General features: G+C 40.9%; 2 protein-coding genes across 3 annotated transcripts in view; both read right to left on the bottom strand.

The window, feature by feature from the left end:
- Positions 1-23,339, bottom strand: part of LOC137259035 (zinc finger homeobox protein 4-like) — a 137,831-nt gene that overhangs the window by 98,235 nt on the left and 16,257 nt on the right. For both annotated transcript variants that reach the window (XM_067796740.1, XM_067796743.1), the window contains exon 2: positions 8,907-8,979. The gene's annotated coding sequence lies outside the window, so the exon portion shown is untranslated. The remainder of the gene's footprint in view (positions 1-8,906; positions 8,980-23,339) is intronic.
- On the bottom strand, positions 6,508-7,319 carry LOC137257429 (uncharacterized transmembrane protein DDB_G0289901-like). Its single transcript, XM_067794761.1, has 2 exons — positions 7,263-7,319; positions 6,508-7,155 (listed from the first exon to the last, which is right to left on the bottom strand). Exons 1-2 carry the CDS (start codon positions 7,317-7,319, stop codon positions 6,508-6,510), a joined length of 705 nt encoding a protein of 234 aa, XP_067650862.1.

Raw genomic sequence — 23,339 nt, 5'->3', positions numbered from 1 at the left:
AACAAAGGTACTGTATATGATGAACAAAAGTACTATATATGATGAACAAAAGTACTATATATGATGAACAAAAGTACTGTATATGATGATCAGGAGTCGACTTTTACAGCTAGTATTTAACAAGTTAATCTTCTTTTAAAATCCAGAACATCAAAACACAAAACTGACAATGTACTGTGGGCCACGCTATTGTTTTATTTTCTGCTCCCCAAAAGGGCCTCGGCAATGTATAAAGTTTACGGTAGTTCTGTGGTACCATGAATATCCCATCAGAAGTGAACCACAGCCCTCTATTCTGATTAATTGAAGGACCCAGCATCAGGAGTCTGGCCTTGCCAATATGTTTTCTGCATGGACTCCCGTTATGACGGGACTCCACAGCATTTAGAAGGCAGATGCAAATACCAAACACCGACTGCATTCCCTCACAGAAATGCGATCTTCTTCAATTGTTGATGAGGGCGGCATGGCCTTCCATGATAAAGGGGGGCAGTTATCAGATAAACAATGGCCGACAAGGCAGTCTCATTACTATCGCTAAAGATACACCGGGGCCTACCAATAACAAACCTCAGTTTCCACCTGACTGGCCACAACAAAATCCACCGCAGTAATTGTCACCCTAGTTTACCTGGCGTCAATGTACCTGCAGTATTAAAGACAAAAAGCTCACAATAAATTAGCAATCTCTTTCTCGTCAAATACTGCATGTCTCGCCACAAAAGGAACATGCGTGGGAAAGTCAGGAAAGTTCAGTCTGGCTCTCATCCCCTCGTCTCGGGCTGTCCCTTGCTATTGATACTTGCAAATGATCAACAAATATTCCACTCAACCGAGAAAATCAAACATCTCCACAAAAAAGGAATACAATAAAATACAGTCAAGCACCTGTCTGAAACTATATCTTAACGCAAGAATTCACAATATAGTAATTACTCTGCTCTGTTGCTGGCAATTCTTTTAAGCCTTACAGTGTCCTGAATAGGGCCAAGGAGGGTTCTCTGGAGTGGTTAAAAGGGTGGCAGAGGGCAGATGGGTGGTGGTGGGGTGGTGGGGTGGGGGGATAGGCCATGGGAAGGGGGAATGGCTTGGTATGGAGTATTATCATGAGAACAATATCGAGGTATTCTGGATAACTGTTTGATAAAAGGGATAGTTTGGTGATTCAACTTGAAATCTTCTGCCTGGTTTAAAGGGGTTTGGGGGAAGGGTCAAGGCAGAAAGAGTTAATGCAGATTATTAGCATCACCCGAATAAAGATAGATGTGTTCTGGACAACTGTTTGATAACAGGGACAGGCCGGTGATTCAAATTAAAATCCAGCAACAATGATGGGCGGAAGAAGAAAAGAACAAGATGACTTGTTTTAGATTCCTAGCAGGAGATTCAGGACATTTGGTTATTTGATTGAGCTACAAAATGAAAAGACATACTGAGTGTTAACAGAGATCCAAAGGTCAGAGTAGTAAGGGCTCTATGTCTGCTTGAGCAGGACTCACAGATGCTTACAAAACGTAGCAGATTAAATGATACACCATAGGAGAAAAGTTACAGTTATTATCAACTTGGCAATGAATTTGGTAAAGAACTGACATACTAACAGGTAAACCTATCTCAGCATGGGGGTGGGGTGGGGGGGATGGGGAGTCTGCAGTAGTAGATGTAGTGAAATATTACTTTATTTTAGTTTATATTCAAAGCATGCCAAAAAGACACCCGATGGAGGAGAATTCTGTGCAAAACAATTCATACATTGGCAGCTAGGGGTAGAGGGGTGGAGGCCTGGGATTGGGGCCTGGCAGAGAGGGGAATGAGAGGGACAGACTGATGGGAAATGGATAAATGTTGGGTGAGGGGGGTAAAGTGATGGGGGATGACGGCAAGACTGGCCCCGGTTGATGACTTCTGATAGTATTTGATTTGAAGCTCCGTAAGATAACATAGGAATCTAAACACAAGAAAACACTGCATATACTGTAACACATTGTAACACAAACATATCAAACAAGGGAAATGATTAGGTTAAATAATCAATCCACTAAACAACATTCTCTATATGTCAGATTTTCACTCACAGAAAGAATGTTTCAAATGATACTTATTCAAAACCCATCAATGTATGGGAAAGTTTTTGCCTCCATGATCTGCATGATACAAAACAACTGCCATGGAAATCTATGTTTCTCAAATTACATCATAAATGAAATCCTCCAAATATGTATCTGAAACATGAAGCATGTATGCTACATTGTCAGTGCTAGACTTTCCATTTGTTTGACAAACCAGTTTTGAAACTGTGAGGCTGTTTGGCCTGTCATGTGACAGGGAAGACGACCGTGGTCATTTACGTAATCACACCCAGAAAGACAACGCTGATGTCAGTCTATTTCCATCTCCTGATTGACATCACAGGGAAGACATTTTTTTGCATTAGCTTTGCTGCATTATTTGGATCAAGTCGGACATAGAATTGAAGAAACAAGGCACCAGGTTTTTTTCTGTCAGTCCGAAATGAAAAGAACACCATTAATATTCTTCATTGAGCTAAAAATGTCATTGGCGACGAGTGATTTCATTAGTAATTCTATAGAGTGACTTCAGTCTACACAAAGGCGTGTAACCATCACAGGGACACTACTTCCATTGAATCAGATTTTGCTAATTTTGAGCAAGCTGTACAAGTATCTGATTCCACCTATAGTCTCTAAAGAAGCCCTGTTGATTAATGTGTCACTGACGAACATCAGATTCATTAGGCCAGACTCCAACAGCTTTTAGGCTGGCAAAATCTCGCCAGGAGTACTGATAAAAACTGACATTAATTCCCAGTAATCTACAGACCCATAATCATATTCACTTTGCTCATTTTTTTTGCCCTCTTAGTATGCAGTGTATATTTGTGTCTTTCTCCCTAACTGGCCATACCTTAGGGAGTTTATCAGGAAAGGGAGATAATCCATATCTGAGAATGCCTGCCACCAAATATCATGGAAGATATTATCAGCCAAACCAACTTCTTCAGAGCCTGTTATTTAAAAACAAGTCAATTTCAATTCTGATAAAGAACTTTCAACTATGTTGCAAGCACCTTCTCAATGAAAGGATATTAGCAGATTGGCACTTCTTGCTAAAAGTTGGCCGATATTGTCTTACATTGGATGGGCGTGTGTCGACTCCCCTAACCTTCCACAGTTGGAAATACTTGATATTTTGGCAGAAGGCCTAATTAAGTCTTCCTGCTTGGGAATTCCACTTGGGTTTTGATAGCCCTAGCAAGACTATGGGCACCTGGTATCATTTTATACACATCACTCTGGTATATCACTGGTTCCATTTGCAATCTGACATGGGCCATATTTAGAACATGACAGCTCTTTGTGTTGGGACTGTTTTTCTTGGCTGCCATATTGCCTTATTGACTCTGATTCATCACCAGAGCTCAGCAGCACTGCGAATAAATGAATCTCTCTAATTCCTCACAAAATACATCCAACGAGAACATTCCACATATATTTATCATCGAATATAATACCACAATACCTTTGTATTATATATGAATGAGCAGGAAACTAATGATTGAGGTAACATTTGGTAACTGTATGTAATGCAATGCCCATGTGTAGCTCAATTAAAAAGCTGCAATAACAAAGATCTACATGTGTCACACTGCAACTGTAAACCTACCCATCACACTCCCAACAATGTAATCACGTGATACAGCCATAAAGAGACTCATCGGCTACCCAGCCATGAGCACTTGTGAAATATTATTTTTTGTACCTCTTAACAAATCATGATAAACGATTTTAATCAAAATTACTGGTTCAACAAGTGTAAACTATCCTGAAGGGTAAATGCCCTTGGAAAGGGTTACCGATGTTGAAATAATACTTGCAAACAAACTAATTGTTGCAAGGAAAATATTCATTTCACCTCAGTTTGGCAGAGAAATGTGTCAACTCAGCACAGTTTACAGGAACTTACTTCAAAATATTATAGAGATTATCACCAGTCACATAATATCTACATGTAATACGCTTTTTAGAACTCATCAAAAGCATATCAGACCTAAGAGGCAATGTTTATTACCTTCCAAATTGAAATTATTTCATCTCAGTATAGTAATGTTTGAGCAACCATGAAACATTCAAATCAGTGTAATGATTTTTAAGAGCAACCTAAATTTCATGTTGGTTTAACCCCTACATATGTGTTAACATGGCAGGTATTGATAAACAATATTCACAGAATCAAAAGCCATGAAACCCACACACCAGTCCATGGGTTTTAACGAAGCTAATTAAACTCCCCCAATGTGAAATCAACTCATATGTAAAATTGAATATAAGTGGTAAGAGCAAATTGGGGCGAGCAGGCAGCCCTAATCACGCTATCATGGCAACAACTTCTTGAGGAGCCCAAATCTATCAACAAAGTCGAACCTAAGCAATAAATTATAAATCCATTCATCATTTTCTTGAATTTTCATTTACACTCCTAAAATGTGGGTGAAAAAATGGCTTCATAATAGGAAAAGGTTCGTGAGTGAGAAATCTGACACATACTCTTATCATGTTTGACAGCAGGACCAGGCACTGCATGCCCACAGAAAGTGTCTGCACCTAGTAATAAACCCATTTACAACTCCCAAAGCAAAAAACATAAGTCATAAACATCAAGATTTCTCAAGATAACTCTTGTATACAGAGGCAGGGAGGTAGATCTAAAAGCAGAACGAAAATGTTAAAAAGTGGAAATTGTAATATTTGGGGATTGTGAGTTTCAGTCTATGTTTACAAATATGAGGTCTGATGTAAGACTCAATGGTGGCGGCTTGGGGGAAATGTTGTAAAATGTGTTGTTGAAGGATTCTATTATGATGCCAGTTGATTTCATTTTTTCACATCATCTAGCTAAAGCTCATCAAAGTCACTTGCATTAAAACAAATATGTTCGAATGTACAATTCACAGATCATAATCAGAATTGCTAAAAATTCTAAATTTAATCGAGGATATGAAGATTTTCAATTATGAACTATTTTCCTTAACAACCAAACCACCTTCACATCAGCATCATCTAAATACATGACATAACCACAATAATTACACAGTACTCGAATGATAATGAATATCATCAGATAACACGTAAATAACAAGTTCTGCCATAACACTCAACAAGTAGTGCCTTGACACTCTACAAGTACTGTCATGACATTCCTGCATGTACTGCCACAACACCCAACAAGCAATGCCACAATATAGAACAAGTACTGCCAAGACAGCCAACAAGTACTGCCACAATACAGAACAAGTACTGCCACAACATCCAACAAGTACTGCCACAACATCCAACAAGTACTGCTATGATACCCAACAAGTACTGCCATGACATTCAACAAGTACTGCCATGATACCCAACAAGCTACGTCACCACATCAACAAGTACTGCCAATACAACATCAAGAAAAATCTGCAATGGCCGAACTATTGTCTACCCTATAACAGACATAAAGTAATCCAACTCAATGCCTAAAACCAATTCAGTATCATGAATCTGTCTCTGTAGGAGTGATTAAGAAAATTAACTGCAATGGATGAAACACAAATACACTAGTGTCCATGGCTTGTCTTTCACGAGCAAATAATCACTTAATTACTAAGGTGGACCTAGTTACATATTAGCGGAGTACTGAATTGATTTACCTAAATTAACCTTACTGTTTCATTTCAACGTATATATGGTCAAGGAGTCAACTACTGATCGTGTCTAACAAGACATTGGTTTCAGATTTCAATTAATTCAATTAATTTCTTTCCAAGAAATTGCCATTTGCTTAATCATAAGATATACCTTTCCAAATCAACATCTCAAAATTGATGTTATTAACTTTGCAAGACTACATTATACTTTAATTACATTGCACTAGTTCACAAATAAAATGGAACCTAAATGAATTACTCAGAGGATATTCTATTTCCATTAACTTGTACATTTATTTTAACACATCATTATCCAGATGTATTTGTTTTGTTGAATTAAAATCTGCAGCATCCACAGCAAAACTCTTATCGACAAACTGGTGTCAAATTCATGACTGTCTTCAATTCATGTTAATCAACACACAAACAACCCTTGCATGACTAACATCTTCCACGGTTTCATCTTACCAATATTTGTCTGACCTTTACCTACCACAGTTGGACCACCGACACTGTCCGACCTCAAGCTACCATTGTCTGATCTCCATCTCTGACTGTCCGACCTCAAGCTACCATTGTCTGATCTCCATCTCTGACTGTCCGACCTCAAGCTACCATTGTCTGATCTCCATCTCTGACTGTCCGACCTCAAGCTACCATTGTCTGATCTCCATCTCTGACTGTCCGACCTCAAGCTACCATTGTCTGATCTCCATCTCTGACTGTCCGACCTCAAGCTACCATTGTCTGATCTCTACCTCTCACTGTCTGATTTCTATCGTTGTCTGATCTCCTTTCATCACTGTCTAATAACGAACTTTCTTTGGCTGATCTCCACCTGTCTGATAACGAACTTTCTTTGGCTGATCTCCACCTGTCTGATAACCAACTTTCTTTAGCTGATCTCCACCTGTCTGATAACCAACTTTCTTTGGCTGATCTCCACCTTTCTGATAACCAACTTTCTTTGGCTGATCTCCACCTGTCTGATAACCAACCTTCTTTGGCTGATCTCCACCTGTCTGATAACCAACTTTCTTTGGCTGATCTCCACCTGTCTGATAACCAACCTTCTTTGGCTGATCTCCACCTGTCTGATAACCAACCTTCTTTGGCTGATCTCCACCTGTCTGACAACCAACCTTCTTTGGCTGATCTCCACCTTTCTGATAACCAACTTTCTTTGGCTGATCTCCACCTGTCCGATAACCAACTTTCTTTGGCTGATCTCCACCTTTCTGATAAGCAACTTTCTTTGGCTGATATCCACCTGTCTGATAACCAACTTTGTTTGGCTGATCTCCACCTTTCTGATAACCAACTTTGTTTGGCTGATCTCCACCTTTCTGATAACCAACTTTCTTTGGCTGATCTCCACCTGTCTGATAACCAACCTTCTTTGGCTGATCTCCACCTGTCTGATAACCAACTTTCTTTGGCTGATCTCCACCTGTCTGATACGAGATGCCACTATCTAATCTCCCCTTTTCACTTTCTGATCCACCATAAAAGTGCCTGATCTGAAACTACCATTGCTATATCCTCACACCTTCATACCTACCTTCATCTCAGCCACACCTTCCTTCACACCTACCTTCATCTCAGCCACACCTACCATCATCTCATCACCTCATCTCACCACGCCTACCATCATCTCACCACACCTCAGTTCATCTCACCACACCAGTCATCATCTCACCCACACCTACCATCATCTCATCACCTCATCTCACCATGCCTACCATCATCTCACCACACCTCAGTTCATCTCACCACACCTACCTTCATCTCAGCAACACCTACCTTCACACCTACCTTCATCTCACCCACACCTTTTTATCATACCCACACCTACCATCACACCAGCCATCATCTCACCCACACCTACCATCATCTCATCACCTCATCTCACCACGCCTACCATCATCTCACCACACCTCAGTTCATCTCACCACACCTACCTTCATCTCAGCAACACCTACCTTCACACCTACCTTCATCTCACCCACACCTTTTTATCTTACCCACACCTACCATCACACCAGCCATCATCTCACCCACACCTACCATCATCTCATCTCACCACGCCTACCATCATCTCACCACACCTCAGTTCATCTCACCACACCTACCTTCATCTCAGCAACACCTACCTTCACACCTACCTTCATCTCACCCACACCTTTTTATCTTACCCACACCTACCATCACACCAGCCATCATCTCACCCACACCTACCATCATCTCATCTCACCACGCCTACCATCATCTCACCACACCTCAGTTCATCTCAGCAACACCTACCTTCACACCAGCCATCATCTCATCCATACTTACCTTCATCTCAACAACACCTACCATTATCTCATCACACCAGCCATCATCTCACCACACCTACCATCATCTCACCACACCAGCCATCATCTCACCCACACCTACCTTCATCTCACCACACCTACCTTCATCTCACCCATACCTACATCACCTATCAATACAGAAGCATGATCAAACCTTGTTAGAACGAAATATTCCAGTCAAACTAACAAGGCTGTCACAGTGAAATTTGATGACAGTATGTGAAAACTAATCTTCTACTCGAAAACCATTGAACCTCCCCCTTTTGAGTCACTCTTCAAAAGTTACTCACCTCTGATTACTATTGGTCTTAACACAAATGTGTCATTATTTCACTCTTGACATTCAACAGAATATGGACATATCTTGGTCATTATGTCCTTTACAACATATTAAATTTACTTTTGTCCTAAACCCTCCATGATGAAACAGTCCGTACTCTCCCCCTTTCTATTAGTTCTACATGAAATACCCTTATGTCAATTCAAAATGAGAAATCCAAAAGTTGATGTGAATAGTAGCAATATAAACGATTGCAATTCCACATTGACATCCCGGGAGGTTCAGAGTCAGGTCTAGAGTTAGAATCACCCCGAAATACATGATATTTGTCAGACTGAATCCAGCACAAGGCTTCTCATACCTGATCATGTGGAAGTTTGGTTTCTTCATTGCAAAACGCTGCCCATTATTACAATATGGGCAGAAATCTCTAGCCTGGACCTAATCCTGTGGTCACAACATCTTCATCCATGCATTACTTCTGGTCATCCCAAGGGGCCACGGATTCAACTGCCAGGTTTTTTAAGTTAAGCTTGATTTAAACCATTTGATCATAATGGCCACTCACCTGTGCACAGATTCACTGGCTCGAGAGCTGGGTATTGCTGTGACAACAACCATCCAAACCGACATCAGACCATCTGCAAGATAGAGAACAAGGTTGAACAAAACATGCAGTTGTCATTCAATATCCCAATCAAATCACCTGTTGCTGAAAGAAATACATCTATATGTACAAAAATCAAACCTGAGAATGCACAGCATATGCTACCTTCCTAATACCAAATGAACAAAATTAATTTCCCCTTTCGTATTCGACTGCAAGGACGATATTTTATGTGCCCGGAAATTCTTAATGACAATCAGTTGTCAGGAATTAGTACCTGGACTCTATTAGCATATTAATGAGCGCCCCATATTCCATGATATGCATCATAAACAGACCACACTTCCCCAATGAGGTAATAATAATACAGCGTGTAACGTTTCCAACATATTACTTGCATAAATATGACACCATGATGAACATAAGATGAATGATTGTATTTGTATGCTATTACCTATAGGGACATTTTGATTACATAATTAATGGTAAAGACTATTCGAAAACACCATCACACTCGCAAGCAGACAGCAGCATTTTTGCCTGACTGAGATGATGAAGCCTACAGCAGCTTCTGTTCTATGACAGCAGGAAATAATTCTCACTGAAATTTAAACATAGCATTCTGTCAGTGTTGCAGGATGACATAACAAGACCTTACATGGTCCTTTGACCATGAACCTGTCCCTTCTGACACAAGGTCTATACGCACCGCTTGGCCCCTTTTGGCACCGGTCTGCATCATGATACCTTTTAGGTATTTTGTAGCAAAATTGTTTTCTCACCATGGTTATCTAGGACTTCTGGCAACAGTTATCATTCAATACCAACAGAATAAAGCTATCCCACACTACCACCTGACTCCTGGCAACAATTATCCCTCCCTTCTACCAGACTCCTCGCAACAGTTATCTGCCACTACCACCTGACTTCTGGCAACAGTTATGCCTCCCTACTACCAGACTCCTCGCAACAGTTATCTGACACTACCACCTGACTTCTGGCAACAGTTATGCCTCCCTACTACCAGACTCCTAGCAACAGTTATCCCCAACTACCACCTGACTTCTGGCAACAGTTATGCCTCCCTACTACCAGACTCCTCGCAACAGTTATCTGCCACTACCACCTGACTTCTGGCAACAGTTATGCCTCCCTACTACCAGACTCCTCGCAACAGTTATCTGACACTACCACCTGACTTCTGGCAACAGTTATCCCTCCCTACTACCAGACTCCTCGCAACAGTTATATGCCACTACCACCTGACTTCTGGCAACAGTTATCCCTCCCTACTACCAGACTCCTAGCAACAGTTATCTGCCACTACCACCTGACTTCTGGCAACAGTTATCCCTCCCTACTACCAGACTCCTCGCAACAGTTATCTGCCACTACCACCTGACCTCTGGCAACAGTTATCCCTCCCTACTACCAGACTCCTAGCAACAGTTATCTGCCACTACCACCTGACTTCTGGCAACAGTTATCCCTCCCTACTACCAGACTCCTCGCAACAATTATCTGCCACTACCACCTGACTTCTGGCAACAGTTATCCCTCCCTACTACCAGACTCCTCGCAACAATTATCTGACACTACCACCTGACTTCTGGCAACAGTTATCCTTCCCTACTACCAGACTCCTAGCAACAGTTATCTGCCACTACCACCTGACTTCTGGCAACAGTTATCCCTCCCTACTACCAGACTCCTTGCAACAGTTATCTGCCACTACCACCTGACTTCTGGCAACAGTTATCCCTAACTACCACCTGACTTCTGGCAACAGTTATGCCTCCCTACTACCAGACTCCTCGCAACAGTTATCTGCCACTACCACCTGACTTCTGGCAACAGTTATCCCTCCCTACTACCAGACTCCTTGCAACAGTTATCTGCCACTACCACCTGACTTCTGGCAACAGTTATCCCTAACTACCACCTGACTTCTGGCAACAGTTATGCCTCCCTACTACCAGACTCCTCGCAACAGTTATCTGCCACTACCACCTGACTTCTGGCAACAGTTATCCCTAACTACCACCTGACTTCTGGCAACAGTTATCCTTCCCTACTACCAGACTCCTAGCAACAGTTATCCCCAACTACCACCTGACTTCTGGCAACAGTTATCCTTCCCTACTACCAGACTCCTAGCAACAGTTATCTGCCACTACCACCTGACCTCTGGCAACAGTTATCCCTCCCTACTACCAGACTCCTCGCAACAGTTATCTGCCACTACCACCTGACTTCTGGCAACAGTTATCCCTCCCTACTACCAGACTCCTAGCAACAGTTATCTGACACTACCACCTGACGTCTGGCAGCAGTTATCCTTCCCTACTACCAGACTCCTAGCAACAGTTATCCCCCACTACCACCTGACTTCTGGCAGCAGTTATCTGCCACTAACACCTGACTTCTGGCAGCAGTTATCTGCCACTACCACCTGAGTTCTGGCAGCAGTTATCTGCCACTACCACCTGACTCCTGGCAATAGTTATCCCCCACTACCACCTGACTTCTGGCAACAGTTATCCCCAACTACCACCTGACTCCTGGCAACAGTTTTGCCACACTACTACCAGACTCCTGGCAACAATTACCACACACTACTACCGGACTCCTGACTACAGATATGCCACACTTCTACTTGACTCCTGGCAACAGTTATGCCACTCTACTAGAACCACCAGAGCACCATGTACATTCTAACCACTACCCCTATGGCCCTATGTACATTCTCACCATAACTCATATGACCCTATATCTATTCTCGCCACTATGGCTCTATGTACATTCCCACCACTATGGCCCTATGGACATTCTCACCACTATGGCTCTATGTATATTCTCGCCACCATGGCTCTATGTATATTCTCGCCCATATGGCTCTATGTATATTCTCGCCACTATGGCTCTATGTATATTCTCACCATTACCACCAGAACACCATGTATATTCTCACCACTACTTCTACTAGGACTAGGGTCCAATGTATCTTCTCACTGCCACCACTAATGCCCCACCCTGAAAACAGCACCCAACCCTCACTTAAACACTACTCTGTAATCACTACCAACCCTTCCTGAGCATCATTCATCCTGCTCTCTTCTTCGTCCTTAATCACTCAGCTTGTTACAGTGGCTGAGGAGAGTCTGTTGATCAAAATCTTTATCTGCATAAAGTGTTTATGAATGCTGTCAATACAGCTAAGTATGTTTGACTCTGAAGTTATTCGACACATGTTAGATGCATACAAAGAAACTCCTCATGCCTGTTACCACCTTTCCACATTGACTGGAAATCCAATAATGTATGCATCAGTATCAGCTCCAGTCGCCCAGACACATATGCAATTGTCAGTTAATTGAACTATGCATTTTCATCACAAAGATTCTGTAAAGCACACACGTGTTGCATGCTATCATTAAAACAATAATTCATACAGTCTCATTGCTTGCGCTGCACAGACAATCGCCAATTACTGGCCAGATCAATTTTTGCACTCCGCACCCTAATATGAAAGTCAGAAGATGAAGGTTAATGCCAGCTGCAGAATACAGGTTTAGCTGTTGCAGTGAATAAGTACTAGGGAGCAGAAATCACCATCACACGGTATTCGAACAGCAGCAGCCTCACAAGTACTAGTATGTCCATGTGATAAATCCAACAAATGTATTCACATACACATTCTAAACTTTTCACAGGAACCACAATCCAGTGTCGGACAAGGAACCTCACTGCCAGATGGGATACACATTTTACAATCTTAGTTTAGGAACTTTTGTGACGGTCCTAGTGTGTCCAGAACATGTACGTAGAACTAGCCATACCTGGCAATAATGCAGCATCCACTGCTTCTGGCCGACTTTCAGCAACATCACAGTGAGGGGACAGGTTTTCCACTTCCATCCATGAGGAACTCTAGCTAATGATAACCACATCAGTACCCCAACCACATTTTGTCCAACCACCTCTTGGCCACCCCAACCACCTCTTGGCCACCCCAACTGCCTCTTGGCCATCAGAACCACTTCTTGGCCATCATAACCACCTCTTGGCCATCATAACCACCTTTTGGCCACCCCTACCATCTTTTGGTTAACCCGACCACCTCCTGGCTAAACTGACCACCTGGGACACCATCTTCAGCAGTATTTCATTTGGGTTCTTGAGAGGCATTTAGAAGTTGGTATTCAGGAATAAGGCAAAATGTTATGGATGTCAACATCTTCTTTAAGTATTTCATTTGCTTTGATCAGCTGCATCCCCATTATTCAAAGTGAAGCAAGTATATCAAATGACTAAATGAGGATAATGTGTTTAGCATAAGGGGCAGTGGCGCCTCTCAACCAATCAACTGAAGGGTGACTGAGCCACTGAGCCACTGGTGGACTTTCAACATAGAACCCAGTATATCATACTTGTTGAATCACTCTGGGATCTGGGGATCAAAATGTCATCAGATAGATTGTGTCATTATCTGAAGCTAACTGTATGACAATGCCTCTCAAACAGAGGCAATAGATCCATAACCTTTCTACACATGCTTCTAGATAAAGGAGGCCCCTGAAGATTGGGGTTAAAATTGATCACCTATGCGTGTCGTAAGAAGTTAGGAACAGGATTAGGTGGTCAAGATCGCTGACTTGGTTGGCACACGTCATCACAGCTGTGTAGATTGATGCTCATTCTGTTGATCACTGAACTGTCTGGTCCAGATTTGATAACTTACAGATTGTCACAAAATGAATGGAATACAGTTGGCAGAAACCAACCAACCAAGATAAAAGGTCAAGTACTATTTTGCACAATTTTCAGTACTATGCCATATCATGGTTTAAACCCCAGGAGTGGGTCAATGTACACATGGGACACACCAGCTGCTGCTGGGCAGACAGGCCTTCAGTTGGTGCTTGCAACAGGTGTCAGATGCTGATGAGTGATTGACAGCATCTACTGCAGCTCATCGACAGAGCAGGGATCAAAAACTGATGCAGTATTATCACACTAAAATTATTATATAACTATTAATGCGTAACATTTTAATGTGAATACCCTATACAATGGTGTAACACATTTTGTTAAAAGGTGAATACATAAGAAAGGTCGACTGGAGTTGACGTAACATTTTCTACAGGTGACATTTAAATTTGACGGCACATGCTCAGTGTAGTACATATTAACAGAAATCACAATACCTCCCAAGACCTTCATAACAAACTCAGCTTCCAGTTCCTTGACCCTGACCTTCAGTCACATGATTCCTAAATAATATAGTATGCTATTCTCAGTGATCCATCAGATGAGGGGACATTACATTTCATAGTGTTACAAATATGAAATATTTGTATCAAACTGCAAAGATTTCTTGTGAAACTATATGCAAGTAATTTTATGTGAAATTAAACTTGACTGAGAAACTTGTTGAGATTCTTGCCGAGATTCAATCAAAAATTTGATTCAATCTGGTGAAAGTCCATCTTGTATGATCAGGTGGAAAGCCATCTTACATTGTCATCAGGTAAAAGTCCATCTTACAACATTAGGTAGAGTCTGTCTAACATAATGATCAGGTAAAAGCCCATCATACATGTAACATATGTTATATTTGGGATTACACTTTCTTAGTAAAGTACAAATTCTAGTACTTTTTTGAGTTGAGTCACATCTAGGATTCAAACCAACACTCTCAGAGTCAGGCACCTAATCACCAGCACACAAAGTCAGCCCCCTAATCTCCACAGCCAATGCAACTTTCACAAGCAGCAGGTGACTTTGTGTGCTGGCGATTAGGTGCCTGGCTCAGAGGGAGTGGGTTTGAATTCTGGATGGGGAAAAAAGTACTAGAATTAGTACTCCACTAAGAAAATGTAATCCCAAATGTAACATGTTACATTTGACCACTTTCTAAATGGTATTGAGTAATCACACCATCTTACATGATGATCAGATGAAGACCATCTCACATGATCAGGTAAAGACCATCTCACATGATCAGATGAAGACCATCTCACATGATCAGGTAAAGACCATCTCACATGATCAGGTAAAGACCATCTCACATGATCAGGTAAAGACCATCTCACATGATCAGGTAAAGACCATCTCACATGATCAGGTAAAGACCATCTCACATGATCAGGTAAAGACCATCAGGTAAAGACCATCTCACATGATCAGGTAAAGACCATCAGGTAAAGACCATCTCACATGATCAGGTAAAGACCATCTCACATGATCAGGTAAAGACCATCTCACATGATCAGGTAAAGACCATCTCACATGATCAGGTAAAGACCATCTCACATGATCAGGTAAAGACCATCTCACATGATCAGGTAAAGACCATCTCACATGATCAGGTAAAGACCATCTCACATGATCAGGTAAAGACCATCAGGTAAAGACCATCTCACATGATCAGGTAAAGACCATCAGGTAAAGACCATCTCACATGATCAGGTAAAGACCATCTCACATGATCAGGTAAAGACCATCTCACATGATCAGGTAAAGACCATCTCACATGATCAGGTAAAGACCATCTCACATGATCAGGTAAAGACCATCTCACATGATCAGGTAAAGACCATCTCACATGATCAGGTGAAAGTTCTTCTTACATCATGACTGCATGTCCACATTGGACCGTGGACACCCAACTTTGTGGGTGTATGATAGTGTGGGAGTGGGGTCCTATGTGTCTTACTGTCCAACTCTCCTTAACAACCAAACTAAGATACTTCACTATGATAAAGGTGTGTGCTTGACACCCTGTCTTGAGTGAGGGACAGTTGCCTCACCTTGTTCTGGACAGTTGGACTGGATGTGTCTCTGTCCCAGATTAAGGTACAGCTCAGGCTTCCACACACAGTCAGGATGCACCAAAAGTGAGCAAAACCTCAGTTAAACATACACAGTCTACAATGATACTAGGTATCTGTCTAAACATCAGTAATAGACATATGTCCAACTGTCACTTCTACAACAGCCATGCATTGATGAAGCTCTGTAGTTCTCTATGGTATGCAAGCCTACATAATTCGCAGTGATATACATTCCCATGAATAAACCGAAGACATGCTTTCTAATTTCAATCTGTATTTATGATTACCTAATCTTTGGCAATGGAAACATCACTTGCAGACTCCTGTCATAGATATGCCTTGAATACATGTGAATATGACTTTGTAACTGTAGTAATTTCTGGGAACAAGGCTGGGAACATGTCTGTCTCTGGCTGACAAAGTAATATCTAGGGTAGGAACATGGATATGTTATGACTTTCTCTGACTGACAAAGTGATGTCTAGGCTAGGAACATGGATACGATATGACCATCTCTGACTGACAAAGTTATGTCTAGGCTAGGAACATGGATACGATATGACCATCTCTGACAAAGTGATGTCTAGGCTAGGAACATGGATACGATATGACCATCTCTAGCTGACAAAGTGATGTCTAGGCTAGGAACATGGATACGATATGACCATCTCTGACTGACAAAGTGATGTCTAGGCTAGGAACATGGATATGCTATGACCATCTCTGACTGACAAAGTGATGTCTAGGCTAGGAACATGGATATGCAATGACTTTCTCTGGCTGACAAAGTGATGTCTAGGCTAGGAACATGGATATGCTATGACCATCTCTGACTGACAAAGTGATGTCTCGGCTAGGAACATGGATATGCTATGACCATCTCTGACTGACAAAGTGATATCAAGGTTCAGAACAAGGACATGTTTAGTGGCCGTCTTGCACATGTTATCTGAGCCATGGATGGAGACAGTTTTATCATTTCCCACAGTCATTCCCATTCTAATCTCAGCTTGTGGATATGTAATTCCCTGTTTACTTCCCCTGTATCTCCCCCACTGAATCCCTCCTCCACATGGTGCACTCAGCATTGCCTGTCGACAGGTGCCCCTTCAGAGGTAAAGCCATCAAGTATTACTGAAGACATTGGTCATTTACAGAACACAGTTCCCACTGATAAAAACAAAATCTTCATACAATGAAGAAAAAGCGTGTTAGTGCAGTTTTACTCAATAAACTCTGACTGTTTACAAACTGTAACTCTACTAAGACATCACTAAGCATGAAAGAGGATGGATGAAGCTACTGTGAGGAATGTGTCTACTGACACAGAGGCTACTGAGGACATAAGCCAGTGAGAGAAGTGGGCCTACTGCAAAGAGTGTGGCTACTGAAAGGAGTGATGCTGCTGAAAACAGTGTGGCTACTGAGGACAAGCATGACTACTGTGATGCTAGTGAAAAGAGGGTGGCTACTGAGAGAGCAGCTACTGAGAGTAGAGTGGCTACCGAGAAGAGTGCAGCTACTGTGAAGTGTGAGCTACGGTGAGGAGCATGGCTACTGGGGGGAGAAGAGCATGGCTATTGAGAGAAGAGTGGTAACTGAGAGTAAAGTGGCAAGAGGCTGACACTTGCCCAGCATTGGGAGGAGCGTCAATCGTACAACAGCTGAAGAAAGTGACAGCATGTAACAACAGGCGTCAAACAACCAAACACTGTGTTCCCCGTCAATCACAACCACCACACTCCAGCAGTCAAAAGGCCACGCAATGTCACCCCCTGTGGCCAGTGGGCCATGCAATGTCAACGATTCACTGACTGTAATACCACTGGAGCAACAAAAGAGACTTCCTTCAGTCATCAGACCGCAGCTCTTCACAGACTACAAGCTGTGACGAATCGGCTGAGAAGGAGAATGGTGACTTATTCAACAAAATCGAGAATAAAGCTTTGTATGAGTGGCTGGTCATGAAACGGTGCATATTTGTTGACAATGGGAACAATGGAATACACTGTTACACATACCTTATTACGCCACTACTCACACCCTTGATAACCAATCAGAACGTTGACAAGGCTTTTGCCTGACAGTAACACCTCTGTATACACCAATACATAAACTCCAAACTGAACAAGTGGACAAAACTTGGATCAAATTCAACAAGTGTGTGTCCGAATCTATCCCCAAACAATAGCTACCTGTATAACTGTCAACACACAACTCACCCTCGACACGATGAGCCAGTCAACTCTCTCTCCGAGCAGACATCGATAAAGCCCTAATGAAATGCACGTCACCTTATCTCGGGCTGATCGCAAACGTTTAATCAAATAGGTCACCCCTCGACCTGCTATGAAACCATCATCTGCATAAATTACAGACTCATTGTTTGTGGTGGCGGGAAAGGCAGTATTGGTGGTTGGGGTACACGAGACACAAACCTACCCGCTGCTTTGTCTCTGTACTGCTCCATAGATTTAAAAGAAGAAAAACTAAAGTGGCAAAGCTAGCCTTTGATCTTATTTCCCTCCATCTTAATAACGGCTTTGTTAAGCGCTGAAAGCCTTTTACTGAATCAGAGCCGGGAGCACCTGACACGCATTTCTAATTAGACTCCTTCTTCTCCACATTAGGTCAGCTTCGGGTAATCCTCAATGGTACACAAGCTGGTGGCAGCAGTTGGATTCATTGAAGAACAACGGAGGGGGAAGGGGGCAGGGGGCAGGGGGGATTAGTTTACTGGAATGCCGGGTGCTACCTATTCACAGAGTCCACATGTGGATGTCTTTATATACAGAAATCGCGTTGAGTGCGGAAGTCGCAGATTCGGGTCTGGGATTCAAGCGAGGGAGCACTGTAGCCCCACGATATTTACATCACTAATGTAATTAATGCCGTTCACCATCGGATTGCAAATCATGTTTCACATATGAACAAGCCAGCCCCGAGCTCTGTGGCAACAATTACTGTATCATTGTGTGGTTGTGCCATAAGACGACCCTTCCATAAAATTGCATTCATTATTTACAATTGGTAATGTAGCTGGACTAACCGACTAATGGTGGATCATTATGGACAATTCACCATCACGGGCGATCAGAATTAATGAAGATGCTCCTCTCTACATAAACACGACATGCATACTAATACACTATCACAAATTCATCGAATTATTTTTTCATTTCATTATAGTCCACAAAATTAATGAATTTAAAGCAATTATTTTGCAAGTCTGTAAAGAAATTAGTTCCATTGAGCAACCATGATCCTCTAAAGGTTGGGAATGGTTACTCCTTTTCTGTAAACTTTAAGCTGAAATGTTTGTTGCCATTTACATAAGTTACCTTCAAACCGATGTCTTGGAAGATTTCTAGGAAATCTGGGACAATTTGGGACTTAAATGGCAAGTACAGTCACCTCAGGTTATCTCCAACGTGGAATCTCAATGTTTCAGCATACACACAACTCTTCAAGATTTCACATTACTTACAAGTACTTTAAAAGGACAATCTCCATGTCATGTGTAAGTCCACATTAAACAAGAATCATCATGATGATTTAAATGAAAAAGGTACATTGATAAATTCTGATGTAATTATGACTAAAATCACACAATATTTAGTAATATGAACAGGGTCCTGTATTGATATGAGTTGGTACACTGATAAGTGTATTGTCTCCAACTGCAACTCTATCAATAACAAAGTTTCCCTGATCTCAAACCCGTCTTATAAAAGATATGTATCGAATCATAAGAGTCATACAGTATTCAGGTTTTCTCGCTCTGGTAATGTAAAACTAACTAATTCATGAAGATTTTGTGTTTTCACTTGACACAATAAAAAACATTAAGAATTTGATCTGATTCTATCTCTGTATCATCTGCTGTCTCCTTTTTAGCTGCAACGAGCAGTTAAATACTCCTTATGACAGTACTCCCTGTGACAATACACCCCATGACAGTACTCTTTATGACAATACTTCTTGTGACAATACTCTTTATCAAAATCTTCCCTGTGACAATGCTCCTTGTGAAAATAAAATACTCCTTATGACATTACTCCCTGTGACAATGCTCCTTGTGAAAATAATCCTTATGACATTACTCTCTGTGACAATGCTCCTTGTGAAAATACTCCTTATGACATTACTCTCTGTGACAATGCTCCTTGCAAAAATACTCCTTATGACATTACTCTCTGTGACAATGCTCCTTGTGACAATACTCCTTATGGCATTACTCTCTGTGACAATGCTCCTTGTGAAAATACTCCTTATGACATTACTCTCTGTGACAATGCTCCTTGTGAAAACACTCCTTATGACATTACTCTCTGTGACAATGCTCCTTGTGAAAATACTCCTTATGACATTACTCTCTGTGACAGTACTCCTTGTGACAATACTCCTTATGACATTACTCTCTGTGACTGTACTCCTTATGACATTACACTCTGTGACTGTACTCCTTATGACATTACTCTCTGTGATGCATCATATGTAATAAAGAAGTTGTTATCCATAAAGAATCTTACCGTCTTATCACTTACCAGCTTCTAATAATGCCAATCAAACAAATACTCCTTATGGCATTACTCTCTGTGACTGTACTCCTTGTGACAATACTCCTTATGACTGTACTCCTTGTGACAATACTCCTTATGACATTACTCTCTGTGACTGTACTCCTTGTGACAATACTCCTTATGACATTACTCTCTGTGACTGTACTCCTTGTGACAATACTCCTTATGACATTACTCTCTGTGACTGTACTCCTTGTGACAATACTCTTTACTTGACATGTCTGTCTCTGCTCATCACTCAACACTTGAGAGTTCAATAAAGATCAAATATAAGTTTTATCACACAGTACAAGACAGAACCAGGAACATGGAGCGACAAGACAGCAGTTCTTCTTTCTTTATTACCAAACATTTCAAACAACAAATTAATTCTGTGAGGTGGATGTCAAAATGGAACAAAATGTTTCACCTGGGCAATGAGAACAAACTACCACAAATGCTTATTGTGATGTAAAGTCACTACCTAAACAGACTGTTGAATTCTGGCAATTTTCAAGCTGATGATGGAAATGTTACGTATCAAACACAAATCCCAATTATCACCAACTTGACACATTTTACACTGAAGAAAGAGTCAGGTACACATTCATTACATATTTGAAACACAAATATCAACCAAAAAAACACAGCGGCAATTCTGACAATTATGGAAATTAAAGAGGTGAAATATTTGTGAAAGCCCCCCACTCCAGTGCACAGCCAACGTCTGCAATGCATGATCCTGTGTTCCCTTATTGAAATCAAATCAACATAACACTTCATGGAGGTCTGACTCTCACATCTCTCCGACTAACATCAGTTTTTAAGTATGAATTATGAAGATTATTTTTTTGCCAGTTATCATGTGACATAGATTACAGTTGCAATAAAATGCTATCTACTGCTGCTTCGGAGATGTTTCAGGCCCAATAATTAATACACTTTTGATAAAAAAAATGAAAAATAGACAGGAATGGCTGATAATATTTCAAATTTAGCTTCCCATTATCACACGTATGTTTCTTCGTTTAAACTTCCCAATACTAGTGAAACCAGCCACCAGCGTCTGATGGAGACCAGCAATCTTCCACAATTTAAACTTACATGACGCATGTTTCTTACTTTGCTGGCAGGACTCCTTTTTTTCTGTTTGCCTTTTTCTTCATGTCACTTTTTTTTATCCTTCTCCATTTTTTAAATTACTCAGTGTGGTTCTATATCTGTGATTGAAACAGGGTTGTCTTTTTTTCCCCATCTCTAGTTTTTTAACATTCATTCAAAAATGTATTTGCTGAAAAACTTCAGGAAAAATATCAAACGCATACTCTTTAAATATGCTTATTTCAATATTCCTGTTTGTTTATCTTACATACTTTACGAAAAAAACAAAACGGACTACACTGAAATAAACAAAAAATGTACATAAAAAATGTGACAAATCTGTTCCTTCATGCAATCAGTAATCAAATGTTTACATATTTGATTCTCTTTTTAAATTTCCAAGCAAAAAGTTTACCACATTGATTTACTCCATCCAAAGTCACTGATCTGTGGCTTAGTAAACATTTACAAAAGTTTCTTCAAAGTATACCATATATCAGAACCTGTGAAAAAATCTCAAAGTCTGAATGGAGAAGTGGAAAAGTATATTATCAAATAAAACCCTCGACCCACACAAGAAGAACACACAGTCACTCAGCTGAAGTCACTTGTATATATGATAGGGGCACAAGTGATGAGCCAATCAGAAGGCAGCTTTCATCGTGTCAAGATAAACGTAGCAACGGCTTCACGTTATCGCTGCTTAAATTTGTTTATTGGGACTGTCTACACTGCTTTCTTTTGATCCTCTGTCCTTTCTGTTTACAGGCATTGTTTTCCGTCAAAACAAACAATCGTCAATAAACGTCCAACTGCAAGGTGTTTGTGTTTTGTTTGGCTTGCCTCGTGGGCACAGCATAGTGTTGGCAGGATCTCCTCTGGACCTCGAGGCTTAATCCCTTGTAAATAATACCAGAGCAGCCATAAAAAAACATCATAGATAACTAACTTTACACATAATATGGATGAGGGTGCATACAATATTTATAACCCACATAGGGAAAGGGCGGACCACTGCAATGTTTCACATACTAATGGCTCTCCATGAACCCAGTTCAATCTGGTGGATTCACAGGATTTAGAAATTCCACAAACCCTGAATTAAGTTTGAGAATACTCAAATAGGAGAGATCGGGTTCGGTTTAGCAAGGTGACAAAAATCACCATGAAATCGCAAGGGGAAGTTTGCACACACTGACAGCATAGGTTTCTCTTCGAACGAACTGCGTACACAAAACATACATTGTTTGTATTCTATCGGAAAGACATTCAGGTATCTGTATGACAATATTTGTCACATTCTGCGACAACAGAAGGCAATTTTTATTTTATACATATTTCCAAGCACTGTCAAATATTGAATCCTATATCATCCATTTTTATTCATGACTGAAATGTATAATTTCCAACAAAGAGCAAATCTTTAAAATGCATGAACTATAAAAATCAGCTCCTTTCACACCTGAAATTTGTTTTTAGACATAACTTGACAACACAAGTCATGACTAACTGTAGACTTCAAAGTACTGCACTACTTGTAAAGAGACAAAGTGTCTCATGAATTATTCATGTAATATAATGCTCTGTCTCAGCATGAACAAAGTGTACATTTCACTACACACTTTTTAACAGTTTTGTCAATCAATGGAGAGTAGGTAGCTTCGTCATATCTACAAAATCAGAAGAAATCCATTGAACAAAAGATTCTTACCTTAACAATAACTGAAAACCCTAGCTTCTCAAGGTGATACTTTTGTGTGGTATGCCCACTGTGAGACAACTGAACTGTGGATTAGTATAATATAGACAAGGTACATATGGGAATAAGGTCACAGAAGATGCAGATTTACTGACACCTTGTTTTCTCCACCCTTGTATCAGGGTGTATCATCATA

Source organism: Haliotis asinina, chromosome 12 (genome assembly GCF_037392515.1).
Source record: "Haliotis asinina isolate JCU_RB_2024 chromosome 12, JCU_Hal_asi_v2, whole genome shotgun sequence".
NCBI lineage: Eukaryota > Metazoa > Mollusca > Gastropoda > Lepetellida > Haliotidae > Haliotis > Haliotis asinina.
The sequence above is the reverse complement of the archived record's forward strand: the minus strand, read 5'-3'. Positions and strand labels throughout refer to the sequence as shown.

Bases quoted from the DNA above. Each gene is read 5' to 3' on its own strand.
- LOC137257429 (XM_067794761.1), bottom strand. From the start codon at position 7,319: ATGGTAGGTGTGGCTGAGATGAAGGTAGGTGTGAAGGAAGGTGTGGCT. The intron at 7,156-7,262 runs GTAGGTATGAAG...ATCTCGTATCAG, and splicing joins AAGGTGTGGCTGAGATGAAG to ACAGGTGGAGATCAGCCAAA.